Here is a 17,580-nt window from a genome sequence, read left to right as displayed (position 1 = left end):
TCAGGGCGACTGGGTGGCTCAGTTGGTTAAGTGACTGCCTTTGGCTCAGGTCATGATCCTGGAGTCCTGGGATCGAGTCCCACATCGAGCTCCCTGCTCAGGGGGAGTCTGCCTCTCCCTTTGACCCTATGCCCTCTTGTGCTCACTCTCTCTAATAAATAAATAAAATCTTTTAATTAAAAAAAATCTTGTTACATATATCTATAGCATGTTTTTTAATGTTAAGTATATTACCATGGTTTCAGCTAAAAATCAGCAGAAAGCCTTAATATCATCAAATGTTGACTTGGTATTTGTTTCCCCAGCTGATTCATATGTTATGATTAGTTAATATTGTCTCAGGTTACTTTTAGGCTAGCGTTTTCCCCCTCCCTCTTTTTTTATCCTTGTAATAATTCATTGAAGAAACCCACATTATTTGTACTTTCTAGCTGTGTTGCCCAGTATAGTAGCCACTAGCCACATGTAGCTGTTGAGCATCTGAAAGGTAACTAGTCCAAACTGAGATGCCCTGTAAATTTAAAATGCACGTCATATCTCAAAGACTTAGTACAAAAGAGAGTGTCTCATTAATAATTTTTACATTGATTGCATGTTGAGATTATAATATTGCATATATATTAGGCTAAATAATATTAAAAATAATTTCACTTGTTTCCTTTTGTTTTTAATGGGGCTACTAGAAAACCTTAAATTACATATGTGACTTGGAATATACCTCTACTGGACAGCACTGATTTAGAATTTCATACAACATGGATTTTATTGATTGTTAAATAAGGGTTATTTAAGATGTTTCTCTTTCCCCTGTATTTCCAGTGTATTGTTCTTTAGATCTAGAGGCTTAATCAGATTCTGATTTGATGCTTTCCAAAATGTTTTTGGCGACAGTATCTCATATATCTGGTGTATACTACCAGAAGGCACATAATGCCTTGTTGAGGCCTCTTTGTTATATTAGCAGCCACTGATGACCCTTTAATTCGTTAGAGGTTGCAAAATGATGATGTTCTAATTTTTTTTGTTCCTTATCATGTATTAACTGGAATCCTTCCATAAAGAGAAATCTCTCCTCATCAACTGTGTGATCACACTTGGTTACTCTACAAGCTATATATATTTTCCATAGGAAAAGGACAAAGGTTAATTATTTCTATTTATTTACCAGTTTCCAGGCATCCTCCAAAAATAATCAATGAGTATTTTTATAGTAGTATTATGAAATCATGAATTTAAATGTGTGTTTTTGAAACCCATTGTATTTATTATCCTCACTGATGTTCAAATTGTCCCATTATTCTTAACTAGTGGGAGCCTCTTCAAGTTGTCTCCTGTGTCTTAGATATGATCTTAGTAGTCTTTGATAGCTGCCCTGCCTTTTGGTATCACAGAATGTTCCAGGCCTTGGTTCCTTTTAGTGAAAAGCAATACTTAAAGGCCACAGTCTAGCTTGCATAATGTTACCTTATTAGTTATTGTTTTTATTTTTAGGGCTTTTCCGTCGATGAAGCTAGGAAATTTATTTTTTTCCTTAAAACTAAAATAATTCATGAGTTTATACTGATAATTCCAATTCAAATTTGGATCTATGGAGTTATTGCATAATCTCATCAATATTACATTTATATCTTCTTTCTGTCATGCCAAATTTATTTGTTCTCAGGGCATCAATAATTTGCCACTAATTTGCTTTATCAAACACTACACACACAGCAGTTACAAAATAGCATTTTCATCACTACCACCAACAGTATGATTATTTATTGAAAACACAGTTTTTGTTTTTTGCCATGCTTTTTCTTCTTGGGGTATATTTCACAAAGGATATACAGCAAATTGTTATGTTTTAAAGTCACTTAAAATATTTCATCTTTGATGGATGTTTGTGCTTCAAACTGGTTTCATTTTTCTTTTAATTTTTAGAGATGAATTTTTTAAATTTTAATTTTTTTCATAATACATTTACATGGTTCAAAAGTAAAATCTACAAAACGAGAAATATTCAAAAGAGTCTAGCTTCTAATTTCAGTCCTCTCCACTCTCTCTATTTCCTCCTTCCTCTAACAGGTAACCACTAAAAAAATGTTGTGGCTCATTCTTCATTTTTTTTATAGAAGCACATATATAATTCATATCCTGCCCAAAGAAGTTCTCCAAAGTCCCCATGATTTCTTACTTTTCTTGCTCAAAGACAGGGCTTACAGTATTCTGTATCTACAATCTGAATGATAAACTGTCTTTTATTAAGTCATATTCTGTAGATTTGGAACTGAGGAAGAGCAGATAGTATAGATAAGCCAGGGAGAAAGGATGATTTGGGTAGAAACTACTAGCTGTTATCAAATGTTAAGACTTTCTAGGGAAGGAGGAAACCATACTGTTTGGCTCCAGATAATATAGTAAGACCAATATTTCAAAGTTAGAGAAAGCCAGATTTGAATTAGTCTGAAAAGAAAATCCTGCTTCAAGTAAAACTCAGGAAATGGAATGGGCTTCCTCTTGTGGTTTTAAGTTCTTACCAGTGCAGAGATTCACTCATCCTTTAAGGGATGAACTTCAGTGGTCGTTTGGTGATTCTGATTTCTGGAGTATTCCTCCAGATTTATATGTATTATTCTGCCCAGCAGGTCGCATTGTGTAGTCCCTGGGTGATCACAGTGTATTTATTTTAGGATTCCGTGACATTTAAAGATGTGGCTATAGACTTCACATTAGAAGAGTGGAGGTTGATGGACCCTTCACAGAGGAACCTACACAAGGATGTGATGCTAGAGAATTATAGGAATCTTGTCTCCCTGGGTAAGAATAACTTCTGTGTTCCTGTATCTACCCACTTGATCAGGTTTGCTGAAGATATAGAGCCTCTAAAGTACTTAACTGAACTTGGGGTTAGAGTTTAGGCATTAAGATCTCATATTAGGGGGATGTTGTTGGGAGTCATGCTATCCCTTGCTCTTAATTAAGTGGCCCACCCATTGTAGAGTAAGGAATACATATTTCATTGGAATCTTGTAGATTGTTGACAGTAGCCCATATTTAGAACTAAAGTTTTTTCTGATCACTTTTATAAATGGGAGTTATCAGTACCTCCAGAAAGAAAGGAAAAAATGTGTTCATTTTCTTTCTAAACTCAGATTATTCTCATGTTCTATTATCCCAGAAAACCTGGGATCATGGTGTTGAGCTCCTTTGTAATCATCTGTAACACCACCGTACAATAGAATGTTCTGTTGTGCTGGGAATCTTCTGTATCTGTGCTGTCCAATAGGACAGGCACTAGCCACTTGAGGCTACTGAGAACTTGAAATCTGGCTAGTCCAACTGAAGAACTGATTTTTAAATTTTATATAGTTTTAACTAATTTAAATAGCCACATGTGGCTGTTGACAACTCTATTGGGCAGTGCATCTCTAGAACTTCCCATAATAGCCACTCTGCACTGAAGATTAAGAGCTGAGACTGAACTTGGCAATAGTTCTTACTCATAGACACAGTCAAGTCCTATTCATTTTTTTCTGAACAGGGCTCGCAGTTTCCAAACCAGACATGATATCTCATTTGGAGGATGGAAAAGGACCATGTGTTGTAGAGAGAGAAATTGCAAGAACTCCCTATCCAGGTGAGTTAATAAAAACAAGGAGGACTGGATTTGTTTTAAGTTTATAGGTTATGGATGGAGCAGAACATCTGAAATATTTTGGGGAGTATCCTTGCTCAAAACTATCTCAGAAGAAGAGATTCTCTCCCTCCCTTGCTCTCTCTCTCTCTCTCCTTTTCCCTCTCCTGTTGCTTCTCCTTCTCTCTCTAGTCTCTACTTTTGATTCCCAATCCCGTCTTACTTTGCTTTCTTGAGGCTATGATCTTCATACTTAGTCCTTCATTCAAACATGCATGAAGCACCCCTTTCAGTTCTGTCCTCTCCAGTTAACTTTACATTTTTCTCATGTGTTTAACCATTTTCTGACATCTCTTCCTTCATTAATTTTCCTGAAAACGCTTTCCTAAAGGTCACCACTGGTTCCTTTTAAGCCAAACCTATTTACTCATTATTTAACTTTCTTCACTTGCAAGCCTGCTGAGATTTGGGGGGAACCCTCCTCTTTTCCTCCAGATTCTTCGTTCATTGAAAATACAAACAAGGAATCAGTTGAGAATCAAAATACAGTACTTATTTATGTATTTAATTGATATTTATCAGACATCTGTATTCTGTGTACTGGGTTAGGCACTAGGTCTACAGCAATGAGTAAGATGGACCAGGTCCCTGCCATCACAAAGATTAAATTTTGAGAAATTAACAAGTATATAAATAAAAAGAAGCTAAATAATGGTTGTAACAACCTTCATTTATGAGATAAATTGGGGGATATGAAAGAGTAACTGGGTTGGAGATGAAGGTGCCTCCTTCAGAGAGTATGGTCAGGGAAGGCTTCTGAGGGGAGGACATTAAAGCTGAGCCCTGAAGATTCAGAAGCAAGCAGCCAAGGGAAGAGGAAAGGAGAAGCATTCCAGGCAAAGGACCAGACACAGAAAAGAATGAAATGTGTTCTAGAAATGAAAAGGAGGTTGCTGTGACTGAAGCCTCAGTGAGCAGGAGACTGGTATCGGAGTTAGACAACAGCCTGCCTACTCAGAGCTTTGTAGGTGTTGGTAACTATTTGGATTTTAATCAAAGTGAGTGTGAAGGCAGTGACAGACTTTAATCAAGGATTTTTATGGAAATAATTCTGTGTGTGGAAATTGAACTTGAGGGCATTAAACCAGGTAATGAGGTTGTTACAATAGTCTAGGCAGAGATGATAACTTTTGTTAAACTGATAGTGGAGATGGAATTAAAAAAATAGATTCTAGTTCACTTGAGAATGTTATCATGATGCCATCCGTAACTCAATATGTTTTACATATATTCTTTTCATGTATCAATATTATAGATTTTTTATTCAAGTATAATTAACATAGTTTTATATGAGATTCAGATGTACAATATAATGATTCAATAATTCTATTCATCACTCAGTGTTCATCAAGATAAGTGTGCTCCTCAAGATGCCCTTCAACAGATGAATGGATAAAGAAGATGTGGTCTGTATATACAATGGAATATTACTCAGCCGTCAGAAAGGATGAATACCCAACTTGTACATCCACATGGATGGGACTGGAGGAGATGATGCTAAGTGAAATAAGTCAAGCAGAGAAAGTCAATTATCACATGGTTTCACTTATTTGTGGAACATAAGGAACAGCATGGAGGACATTAGGAGAAGGAAGGGAAAAATGAAGGGGGGAAATCGGAGGGAGAGACGAACCATGAGAGACTATAGACTCTGAGAAACAAACAGGGTTCTAGAGGAGAGGGGGTGGGAGGATGGGTTAGCCTCGTGATGGGTATTAAGGAGGGCACGTTCTGCGTGGAGCACTGGGTGTTACACACAAACAATGGATCATGGAACACCACATCAAAAACTAATGATGTATTGTATGGTGACTAACATAACATAATAAAATTAAATTAAATTAAAAAAAAAAACTAAAAAAGATAAGTGTGCTCCTTAATCCCCTTCACCTATTTCACCCATCCCCCACCCACCTCCCCTCTGGTGACCACCAGTTTGTTCTCTGTATTTAAGAGTTTGGGGTTTTTTTTTTAATTTCTTTTCTTTGTTGTTCATTTGTTTTGTTTCCTACATTACACGCTGACTGACTTATTTCACTTAGCATAATACCCTCTAGGTCCATCCATGTTGTTGCAAATTGCAAGATTTCATTCTTTATTGTGACCACGTAATATTCCATTGTATATCCATACCACATGTCTTTTATCCATTCATCTGTCAGTGGACACTTGGGTGGCGTCCATATCTTGGCTATTGTAAATAATGCTGCAATAAACATAGGGGTATCCATAGCTTTTCAAATTAGTGTTTTTGTTTTATTTGGGTAAATACCCAGTAGTGGAATTACTGGATCATATGATAATTCTGTTTTTAATTTTTTGAGGAACCTCCATACTGTTTTCACAGTGGCTGCACCAATTTACATTCCCACCAACAGTGAATGTGAGGGTTCCTTTTTCTTCACATCCTCACCAACACTTTTTATTTTTTGTGTTTTTTATTTCAGCCTTTCTGACTGGTGGTGAGGTAGTATCTCATTGTGGTTTTAATTTGCATTTCCTAATTAGTAGTGATGTTGAGCATCTTACCATGTCTCCATCAGCCATTCTGTATTTCTTCAGAAAAATATGTTTTCATGTCTTCTGCCCATTTTCAGTTGGATTATTTGTTTTCTGGTGCTGAGTTGTTCACGTTCTTTATATATTTTGGATATTAAGCCCTTATCAGATGTATCATTTGCAGTTATCTTCTCCCATTCAGTAGGTTATCTTTTTGTTTTGTTGGTGATTTCCTTCACTATGCAAAAAGCTTTTTAGTTTGGTGTGTTTAATAGTTTAATTTTACCTTTGATTTCCTTGCCTGAGGAGATATATCTAGAAAAATGTTTCTATGCCCATTGTCCAAGAAATCACTGTGTATGTTCTCTTCTAGGAATTTTATGGTTTCAGCTCTTAGATTTAGGTGTTAAATCCATTTTGAGTTTATTTTTCTGCATGATGTAAGAAAGTGGTCCAGTTTCATTCTTTTGCATATAGCTGTCCAGTTTTCCCAGCACTGTTTGTTGAAGACACGATCTTTTCCCCATTGTGTATTCTTGCCTCCTTTGTTATAAATTAATTGACCATATAAACATGGGTTTATTTCTCAATTCTCTATTCTGTTCTATTCCATTGATCTGTGTCTGGTTTTGTGCCAGTACTATACTGTTTTGATTACTGCCACATTGTAATATCATGAAATCTGAGATTGTGAAACCCCCAGCTTTGTTCTTCTCTCTCTCCCGTTTTTTTTTTTTTTTTTTTTTGGAAAGGGGGTGGAGATCATGACCTGAGCCAAAATCAAGAGTGTTTAACTGACTGAGCCACCAGGCGCCCCTGTTCTTCTTTTTAAGATTGCTTTGGCTATTTGGGGTCTTCTTTGGTTCCATGCAAATTTAGGATTATTTGTTCTAATTCTATGAAATATTTTGTTGGTATTTTGATAAGAATTACATTGAATCGGTAGATTGAGTAGTATGGACATTTTAACAATATTGGTTTTTCCAATCCATAAGCATGGAATATCTTTCCATTTGTTTGTGTCATCTTCAGTCCTTTTCATTAATATTGAATGTTGAAAATATTATATATTTTTGAAAGGATGAATGAAAAGTAGACATTAGAGATAGTTTTAGATGACTCTTGAGAGAAGACTCCCCCCTCCCCACCATGAAGAGAGAAAGAGAAATGGAGCAATAGCTACAGGAAAATATGGACTAAAGAACAAAAATCTTTTGTTTTATATTTGAGATGGGAGTTTTTATGGCATATTCGCGTGCTGATAACAATGACGCCGTAGTGGAGAGGGCGAAATTAACATTGCAAGACCAAGATGAGATCAGTAAAGAACTAAAACTAAACTGGGTGAGAAAGGTAAAGGGAATAAACTCAAGAAAGGAAAAGGAGGGATTTACCACCGATAGGCAGAGAGGTCACCTCTTCTGCTATCACACTAGGAAAGTTGAAGAAGGTGGATGCAGATAATAGGTCAACCAGTAATGGGAAGATCAAGACATTCTATTATAATAGCTTTTGAACTGAAAGTAAAATATGAAGCAAGGCCATAAGCTTATAGTAAGGAGAAGAAAGAGTTGTGAGAGAGGGAAAGATATATATATTTTTTTAAGATTTTATTTATTTTTTCAACAGAGAGAGTGAGACAGCGAGAGAGAGAACACAAGCAGGGGCAGTGGGTGAGGGAGAGGCAGGCTTCCCGCAGAGCAGGGAGCCCAATGTGGGACTCAATTCCAGGACCCTGGGATCATGACCTGAGCCGAAGGCAGACGCTTAATGACTGAGCCACCCAGGCGCCCAGGAAAGATACATAGATTTCATTGGGGAAGCCATGTTGGCCTGATGCTTTTATTATGGAAGGTGTTTATAGTTTCTATTCCTTCTGTAGTTGTAGGACTATTAATATTCCTTATTTCTTCTTGTTTCAGTTTAGTAAATTGTGTTTATCTGGCAATTGATCCATTTTATCTAAAATTTAAATTTATTGGCATACTATCCTCTCTTTTAAATGTCTGTATGGATCTGAGATGATGTTTCCCTTTTCTTTTTTGATTTTTATTTATTTATTTTTTTTTGATGTCTCCCTTTTCATTCCTGACATTGACTTTTTTTTTTTTTTTGTCTTCTCTCTTTTAGCTGAATCAGTCTTGCCTAGGGTTTATCAATCTTATTTGGCTTTTAAAGAATCTTTTTTTTATGTTTGATTTCTGTATCATTACTTTCTTCTCTTTATTTTATTGTTTTTAACCATTCTAACATTTAATTTGCTGATCTTTTTTAACTTCCTGAGTTGGATATTTATATCATTGATTTTCAGCTATACTTTTTTATAATTTATTTAAGGCTATCTAGACTTCATCACACCCCATAAAAGACCAAAAAAAATTTTAACAACAACAAACAAAAAAAACCCCTACATTACACGCTCTTTTTATGTAGCAACTTCATAATTACTGAGTTCAAAGCATTTGGTAATTTCCGTTGTGATATCTTTGTCCCTCAGGTTATTTAGAAGTATTTTTCTTAATTTTGTACCATCTGGGGATTTTCTAGTAATCTTGCTACTTTAATTTTTCCTGTGTTCAGAGATGCTGTATATGATTTCAATCTTTACAAATTTCTTAAAATTTGCTTCACCACATGGACAATTTTGAAAACATTTTGTGTGCACTTGGAAAATGTGTAGCCTATAGGTATTGAGTACAGTTTTAGATATATCAAGTTTTTGTTTTAAGATTTTATTTATTTGAGAGAGAGCACACAAACAGGGGGAGGAGCGGAGGGAGGAGAGAGAGGGGGAAAGAATCTCAAACAGACTCTGCATCAAGTGCGGAGCCCAGTGCAGGGCTCAATCTCACGACCCTGAGATCATGACCTGAACCAAAACCAAGAGTCAGAGGCTTAGCTGACTGAGCCACCCAGGCACCCCAGATATATCAAGTTTTTTGTGTTGCTAAAATCTAAGTATTTATTGATTGTCAGCTTATTCTATGAGTTATTAAGAAAGATTTTTTTAATGTTTCCCAGTAAGACTGTAGATTTGTCTGTTTCTTATTTTAGTTACTTTATTTTTTTTAATGTATTTTGAGGCTGTGTTATTAGGTAAATACAAAGTTATAACTGTTATACCTTTCTGTTAAATTGGACCTTTTATTCTTCTGAAGTGTCTTCTTTATCTCCATAATGGTTTTTGCCTTAAAGTCTATTTTGCCTTGTTCTAATACCACTATAGCACCTTTCTTTTGGTTATTGTTTATATAGTACCTCATTTTAATTCTGTTATCTTTTATATATCCTTATATTTTGTTTCTCTTATAAGTAGCATATTGTTGGATTTTTGTTTTAACCAATTGTTAGATTTTTATCTTAACCAGATTTTGTTTGTGACCCAGATGGTACAAAATTACTTCTAAATAACCTGAGGGACAGTCTGTATCTTCTGGAGTATTTAGTTCATATTTACATAATACAATTACATGGTGTTTAAATCTGTCATCCAACTGTGAAAGTATCTTGCCTGTTCCGTATTCTTTTTCCCCATTCATGCCTTTAGATTTATTGTCTCTTATTTTTCTATTTCCCCCTCTAATAACTTGATAATTATAAATTTCTAAAATTATTCGCTTAATGGTTAACGTTGAGATTAAAGCATGCATCATTGATTCAGCATGCTTAGATTTTCTCTCTTCCCAAACAACACAAGTATCTTAGAACAACTTATTTAACCTAATTTATATGTTGTTGAAAGTATGTATTTTAATTCTATTTACATGTCAAATCTCATAAGACTATGTTCTATGCAGTCAGTATTCATTTAGATTTATCTATATTTTTGCCTATACTTTCTCTTCATTTTTTTTCTTCATTTCAAAGCTTCTACCTAGGGTTATTTTTCTTCTGCTTAAAGAATACTCTCTAATATTTAATTTTATTCACACCTGCCAGTATCCTATTCCCTCCATTTTTCTTTTTTTTTAAAAAAAAAAAGAGTTCCTCTTTCATTCTTTTTTTTTCCCCAAAGATTTTTATTTATTTATTTGTCAGAGAGAGAGGGGAGCAGGGGGAGCAGTAGAGGGAGAGGGAGAAGCAGGCTTCCCGTGGAGCAGGGAGCCCGATGTGGGACTCGATCCCAGGACCCCGGGATCATGACCTGAGCCGAAGGCAGACACTTAATGACTGAGCCACCCAGGCGCCCCTCCATTTTTCTTTTTATCTAAAAATATTTTTAATCTTCTTTTTGGAAAATATTTTTGTTAAGTTTAGACTTCTAGGTTGGCATCACATTCTTTCAGCATTGTGAAAATATCATTCCATTGTTTTCTGTCTTACATCAAATCTGTTGACAAGTCAACCATCTGTTTAATTCAGGAGTCAGCAGACCTTTTCTGTAAAAGGTAAGACAGTAGATATTTTAGGCGTTGTGGAAACATAATAGCTCTGTTGCAACTACTCCATTTAGCAATTGTAGGTACAAAAGCATCCAAAGACAAAATGTTAGCCAAAGAATGTGGTTAAATTTCCAGTAAAACCTTATTTATGGACACTGAAATTTGAAATTCATATGATTTTAATGTGTCACAATATATTATCCTTTTAATATATTTTTCAACCATTTAAAACTATATATTCTTATCTCACTGGCCATACAAAAACATGTAGTGGAACAGATTTGGCTATAGTTTGCAACCTGTGATCTGATTGTTTCCCCTTGACAGAAATCTGCCTTTCAGTTTATTTTATATTTCCTTTGTATTTCTCCTACTTGGGATTAATTTGGCTTCTAATATCTGTGGCTTGATATTTTTTATCTGTTTTGGAAAATGTTTTGGTGTTAATGTCTTTGAACTTGATTTCATCTCATTCTGTCTCACTTCTCTTTCCAGTCTGCTGGGACTCTTACATCTGCGATAGACCTCTTCACTCTATCCTATTTGTCTCTGTAATGTTTTTTTAAATAATTTTTTCAAGTTTTTCATCATTCTGTACTTCAGTATGCATATTTTCTACTGACCTATTTTCCATTTTGTTAACATTCTCATGTGTTGTATCTACTGTGCTTTTAGTCTTTGAGTTCTTGTTTTCCAGTTCTAGAATTGGCATTTGATTCTTATTTTATACTTTCCAATTATTTGGTGAAATTATTGGTCTTGTCTTATTTTCTTGAATGTACTAATCAGCATTATTTTAAGACCTCAACTGTCGGGATACCTTTTAGATCTGTTTCTATTATCTGTTTTTCTCTTGAATTTTTCCTTTTTCCTTTTTTCTTTTTTTTTCCCCCCTCTTTTTTTTTTAAAGATTTATTTATTTGAGAGAGAAAGAGAGTTGAGTGAGGGGGTTGGGAGAGGAAGAGAGAAACTTAAGCAGACTCTGAGCTCAGCATGGAGCCCAACACAGGGCTCAATCTCACGACTCTGAGATCATGACCTAAGCTGAAACCAAGAGTGGACACTTACCAACTACACCACCCACGTGCCCCTCTCTTGACTTTTTTCTAATGAGACTTTTGTCTTCTTGTATGCCTATTATTTTTCATTGTCAAGCATTGATATGAGAACTTGAAGTTCTGGATTGTGTAATCTTTTTCCATAGAGAATTATTTGCCTTGGTGGGCTGCTAGGATAAAGGCTGTAACTGTCCCCAGTTACCTTAATTCAATTAAACGTTTAGGTGAACTGGGTTCTAGGGGTGCCCTCTTTGGTGTCCCTGAATCCAAATCTTTGTCCTTTTTTTTTTTAAGGTTTTATTTTTAAGTAAACTCTACACCAAATGTGGGGCTCGAACTTACAACCCTGAGATCAAGAGTTGCATAGTCTACCAACTGTGCCAGCCAGGCGACCCTCAAATCTTGGTCTTTTTAAAAAAGATTACACTGTGGGGTGGTGGTCTTAAAACTTGCTTGTATATACAATTTGATATTTTACTCTTTTCAAAAAAAATTTATTTGTGAGAGAGTGAGCAGGCATGCATGCACAGGTAGGAGGAGAGGCAGAGGGAGAGAATCCTCAAGCAGACCCTCCACTGAGTGTGGAGTGCAATGCAGGGCTCAATCTCAGGACCCATGAGATCATGACCTGAGCCAAAACCCAGGAGTCAGACACTCACCAACTGAGCCACCCAGATGCCCCAATATTTTACTTTTTTTTTTTTAGGATTTATTTATTTATTTGAGACCAAACACAAGCGGGAGTGGGAGAGGGAGAGAGAATCTCAAGCAAACTCCACACAGCACAGAGCCCAACTCGGGGCTCAATCTCACAACTCTGAGATCACAGCCTGAGCTGAAACTAAGAGCTGGACACTTAACTGACTCCGCCAGCCAGGGACCCCAATATTTTACTTTTTAAAACACTTTTATACTTTTTTTTAAGTAGGCTCCATGTGGAGTCCAACATGAGGTTTGAACTCACAACCCTGAGATCAAAACCCAAGCTGAGATCAAGAGTCAGATGTTCAACTGACTGAGCCAGTCAGGCGCTCTGCACTTTTATACTTGTTTTTTTTTTAAGATTTTTTATTTATTTGACAGAGATAGCGAACGCACGCACAAGCAGGAGGAGAGGCAGAGGGAGAGGGAGAAGCAGGCTCCCCACGGAGCAGGGAGCCAGATGTGGGGCTCAATCCCAGGACCTTGGGATCATGACCTGAGCCAAAGGCAGACGCTTAACTGATCCACCCAGGCGCCCCTGCATTTTTATACTTCTTTTAAATTTCTAATTAACTGGGGCACCTGGGTGGCTCAGTTGTTAAGCATCTGCCTTCAGCTCAGGTCATGATCCCAGAGTCCTGGGATTGAGCCCCACATTGGGCTCCCTGCTCAGCAGGAAGCCTGCTTCTCCCTCTCCTGCTCCCCCTGCTTGTGTTCCATCTCTCACTGTGTCTCTGTCAAATAAATAAATAAAATCTTTAAAAATAAATAAATTTCTAATTAACTTTCAGGCAATTATTTCTAAATGTTTAAAAACAAATAGGATCGGGGTGACTGGGTGGCTCAGTCATTAAGCGTCTGCCTTCGGCTCAGGTCATGATCCCAGGGTCCTGGGATCGAGTCCCACATCGGGCTCCCTGCTCAGCGGGAAGTCTGCTTCTCCCTCTCCCACTCCACCTGCTTGTGTTCCCTCTCTCGCTGTGTCTCTCTCTGTCAAATAAATAAATAAAGTCTTTAAAAAATAAATAAATAAAAACAAGTTGGATCAAAACCTTTTGTGGATAGTGGAATGTTTCATGACTTTAAAATTCAAGGTGTACGTAGTTTTGATCCGGTTTTTTTGACAGACTTTCAGGAATGTTCTTAAGAGATAAAAAGGTTGCAAAACTACCCTTGATGATTATTATTACTATTTGAAACATTAATAACTATAAATATTAATTTTGACTAATTTGCTGTTCAACTACTTTCTGAAAAATCGTAGTGTTTTTTTCCATAAACGTCTGATTAAAAAGTACATACAAAGACTTGAATAAACCACCCTGGGAAATTTGAGAAAGCCCTCATACAAAGAGCTAGCAAGCAAAGAATGAGAACAAACAGGAAGTATGGTTGGGAACAAATGCCCTTATTTGAGAAAAGCCTCATACAAAAAGCTAAGCAAAGAATGAGGACAAATAGAAAGTATGGTTGGGAACTAATGCCTGGTTTGTAGAGTAAATGGGAAGCAAGAAAGTAGTCACAACTTATGAAGAATGATCTGGGGGGGGAAGTTCACTGTAAAGGGAATGAGAAAAGTAGTATTTGAGATCCTTAGATTCTAGGAGGGTTACCATAAATGAATTTTTTTAGTAGGGGAAAAACTGAGTTTACTACTTTGGTTCTTGGCTCAACCAGCCTCCCTCAAACCTACCTCTTTCTTCTTAGAAAACAAGGCCAATTTGCAAGCAGTTAAAACCTCATATTCATTATCAGCTGAGGTTTCCCTTTTATTATCCTGTTTACTGAGATCTTCCTAGCTTAGGAAATAGGAGTCATTTGATTTGATTTGATTTATTTCTTTTTTTCCCCCAGAGTTGGAGACCAAACCTGCAACCAAGAATGTATCAATCGAGGATATTTCTGAAGATGTATCACAAGAGACCATAATATATAAACTCACAGAGAATGGTCTATGGAACTCCAGAATGGGAGGATTATGGAAATGGAATGAAAGGATATTGAGATTGCAAAATAGTCAGGAAAATCATTTGAACCAAAAAATAGTTACTCACAAGAAAATTTCCTCTGGTCAAAGAGGCTTTAGATTTGGATCTATTCTTTTTCCTGAAGCAGGAGTTATCAGAGAAGAACCCCACAGCAAATGCCAAACACGTGAAAATTTCACTGAGAATTTAGATTTGATTACAGATACACATATGGGGAAGAAAATTTGCAAGGATACAGAAGGCAGCAAAGCCATAAGGCCTACTTCAGAACTTACGTTAGGGAAAAAATACAATAATAAAGAAAAGCCCTATAAATGTAGTACATGTGAAAAGTCTTTTCGTTATAGGTCACTACTCATTCAACATCAGAGAACTCACACTAAAGAAAAACCTTATGAATGTAATGAATGTGGGAAAATGTTCAGCCAGCCTTCATATCTCAGTCAACATAAAAAAATTCACACTGGAGAAAAACCCTATAAATGTAATGAATGTGGAAAGGCCTTCATTGCTTCTTCATCCCTTATGGTACATCAGAGAATTCATACTAAGGAGAAACCTTATCAATGCAATGTCTGTGGAAAATCTTTTAGCCAGTGTGCTCGCCTTCATCAACACCAGAGAATTCAAACCGGAGAGAAACCCTATAAATGTAGTGAATGTGGGAAAGCTTTCAGTGATAAATCAAAACTTGCAAGACATCAGGAAACTCACAATGGAGAGAAACCCTACAAATGTAATGATTGTGGCAAAGCCTTTAGGAATAAGTCATATCTTAGTGTACATCAGAAGACCCATACTGAAGAGAAACCATATAAATGCAGTGAATGTGGGAAATCTTTCAAGAATACCACAATTTTTAATGTCCATCAGAGAATTCATACTGGAGAGAAACCCTTTAGATGTAATGAATGTGGGAAAGCCTACAGAAGTAATTCAAGCCTTATTGTACATATAAGAACTCATACTGGGGAAAAACCCTATGAATGTAATGAATGTGGGAAAGCATTCAATCGTATAGCAAATTTCACAGAACATCAAAGAATTCATACAGGAGAAAAACCTTATAAATGTAATGAATGTGGGAAAGCATTCATTAATTATTCATGCCTTACTGTACACCACAGAATGCATACAGGAGAGAAACCTTATAAATGTAATGAGTGTGGAAAGGCCTTCATGCGTTCTTCATCCCTAATTATACATCAGCGAATTCATACTGAAGAGAAACCTTATCTATGTAATGAATGTGGGGAATCTTTCAGAATAAAATCACACTTAACTGTACATCAGAGGATTCATACTGGAGAGAAACCATATAAATGTAATGAATGTGAGAGGGCATTTACCAAAATGGTAAATCTCAAAGAGCATCAGAAAATTCATACTGGAGTGAAACCTTATAAATGCTATGATTGTGAAAAATCTTTTAGGACTAAGTCGTACCTTATTGTACATCAAAGGACACATACTGGAGAAAAACCATATAAGTGTAATGATTGTGAGAAAGCTTTCACTAATACATCACAACTTACTGTACATCAAAGAAGGCATACTGGTGAAAAACCCTATAAATGTAATGAGTGTGGGAAGGTTTTCACAAGTAACTCAGGCTTTAATACCCATCAGAGAACGCATACTGGAGAGAAACCATTTAAGTGTAATGACTGTGGGAAAGCATTTAGCCAGATGGTACATGTCACAGAACATCAGAAAATCCATAGTGGAGAGAAACCCTATAAATGTGATGTCTGTGGAAAAGCCTTTAGGAGGGGTTCATACCTAACAGTGCATTGGAGAACACATACTGGAGAAAAACCCTATACATGCAAGGAATGTGGAAAAGGTTGCATCACTCTATCACAGCTAACTCTACATCAGAGAATTCATACTGGGGAAAGGCCCTACAAATGTGAAGAATGTGGAAAAGCCTTCAGAACCAACTCAGACTTTACTGTACATCTGAGGATGCATACTGGAGAAAAACCCTATAAATGTAATGAATGTGGAAAAGCCTTTAGGAGTAGCTCAAGCCTTACTGTACATCAAAGAATACATCAAAGAGAAACTCAACTAATATAAAGATTAATAAATCATTCATCCAGATGCCAACTCCACAAGAAGAATCATAAACTGTGTCTTTTATGAATGTGGGAAAACTTCCAGGAGCAATTTATCAGAAAATACACACCTAAGAGATACTTTAGAGGGGGCGCCTGGGTGGCTCAGTCGGTTAAGCATCTACCTTCAGCTCAGGTCATGATTCCAGGGTCATGGGTTCAAGCCCCACATCAGGCTCCTTGCTCAGTGGGGAGTCTGCTTCTCCCTCTGCCCCTCCCCCTGCTCTTGCTCTCTCTCAGATAAATAAAACCTTTTAAAAAGAGAGAGAGACTTTAGAAACATAAGAATGTGGTAAAGCATACAGTCATATTAAATCTTAGAAGTTCTAAGAAAATTCACAATAGAGAAAAATAATGGACAAATGAAAGTATTCATCCAGATTTCATACTTTATTCACTTAACAAATCATCTTCAATGAATTGCCTATATATTTTTTGCCTATTTTTCTATTGGTTTGTCTTTCTTATAAATTTGGAGGTGCTCTTATGTATTTGAAATATTAATCCTTTTTCATGTGTGTTGCAAATTTTTTTAATCTAGTGATCGTCTTTATGCTTTTTTATATAGTAAAAGACTTTAACATTTTAATTGTTCATAGTAAGATATTTATACATTTTCCTTTTTAGATTGTTAATTTACTCTTTTAGTTAAAAGGGTCTCCTTAATCCCTGATTATACAATAGTCTCCTAAATTTGTTTCTAAGATTTTGGTTATTTTTTACATTAAAGTCTTTAATCCATCTGGACTAGATGGCTAGTCATAGAAGAGTAAATGGCCATTAATCTCTGAAAATGTTATGAACCTAAGGAGCACTCAGGGAAATGCAAATTAAGACAACCAGTGAGATGTCACTTCCACTTCGTGGAGCTGGCAAAAATTAAGAGATCTTTTGCTAGTGGGTTTTGGGGAGCCATCTACTTTTACAAAAAGGTTTTATCAGCTTATATTTCCACCAGCAATTCAGCAACATATATTTTAAAAGTTTTTAAATAAAATTTTAAAATAAAAATACTTTGACCTAGCAGTCTCACTTTGGGAATCTGCCCCCACAGAAATAACATCATCAATGCATAAAAATACACACAAATAAAGAGTTCTGTCGAAGTATTGTTTGTAGAGACAAAGTAGAAAACCAAGTGGAGACAAATTGAAT

The 17,580-nt window shown here is 36.1% G+C and overlaps 1 protein-coding gene across 2 annotated transcripts in view; it reads left to right on the top strand.

Moving 5' to 3' along the window:
• Positions 1–16,773, top strand: part of ZNF624 (zinc finger protein 624) — a 48,395-nt gene extending 31,622 nt beyond the window's left edge. Inside the window, exons 4-6 of one of the 2 annotated variants that reach the window (XM_028089040.2) lie at positions 2,673–2,799; positions 3,524–3,619; positions 14,172–16,773. In XM_028089040.2, coding sequence (XP_027944841.1) covers positions 2,673–2,799; positions 3,524–3,619; positions 14,172–16,387 — 2,439 coding nt within the window. In that variant the 3' untranslated portion in view covers positions 16,388–16,773. The remainder of the gene's footprint in view (positions 1–2,672; positions 2,800–3,523; positions 3,620–14,171) is intronic. The other variant, XM_088027959.1, reaches the window with a different exon arrangement.
• The last annotated feature ends 807 nt before the right edge of the window (positions 16,774–17,580 follow it).

Source organism: Eumetopias jubatus, unplaced genomic scaffold, assembly GCF_037043125.1.
Source record: "Eumetopias jubatus isolate StellerSeaLion01/CBP00866 unplaced genomic scaffold, mEumJub1_p1.0 scaffold_10, whole genome shotgun sequence".
Taxonomy (NCBI): Eukaryota; Metazoa; Chordata; class Mammalia; order Carnivora; family Otariidae; genus Eumetopias; species Eumetopias jubatus.
Note: the sequence above shows the minus strand (reverse complement) of the source record. Positions and strands in the feature narration are given on the sequence as shown.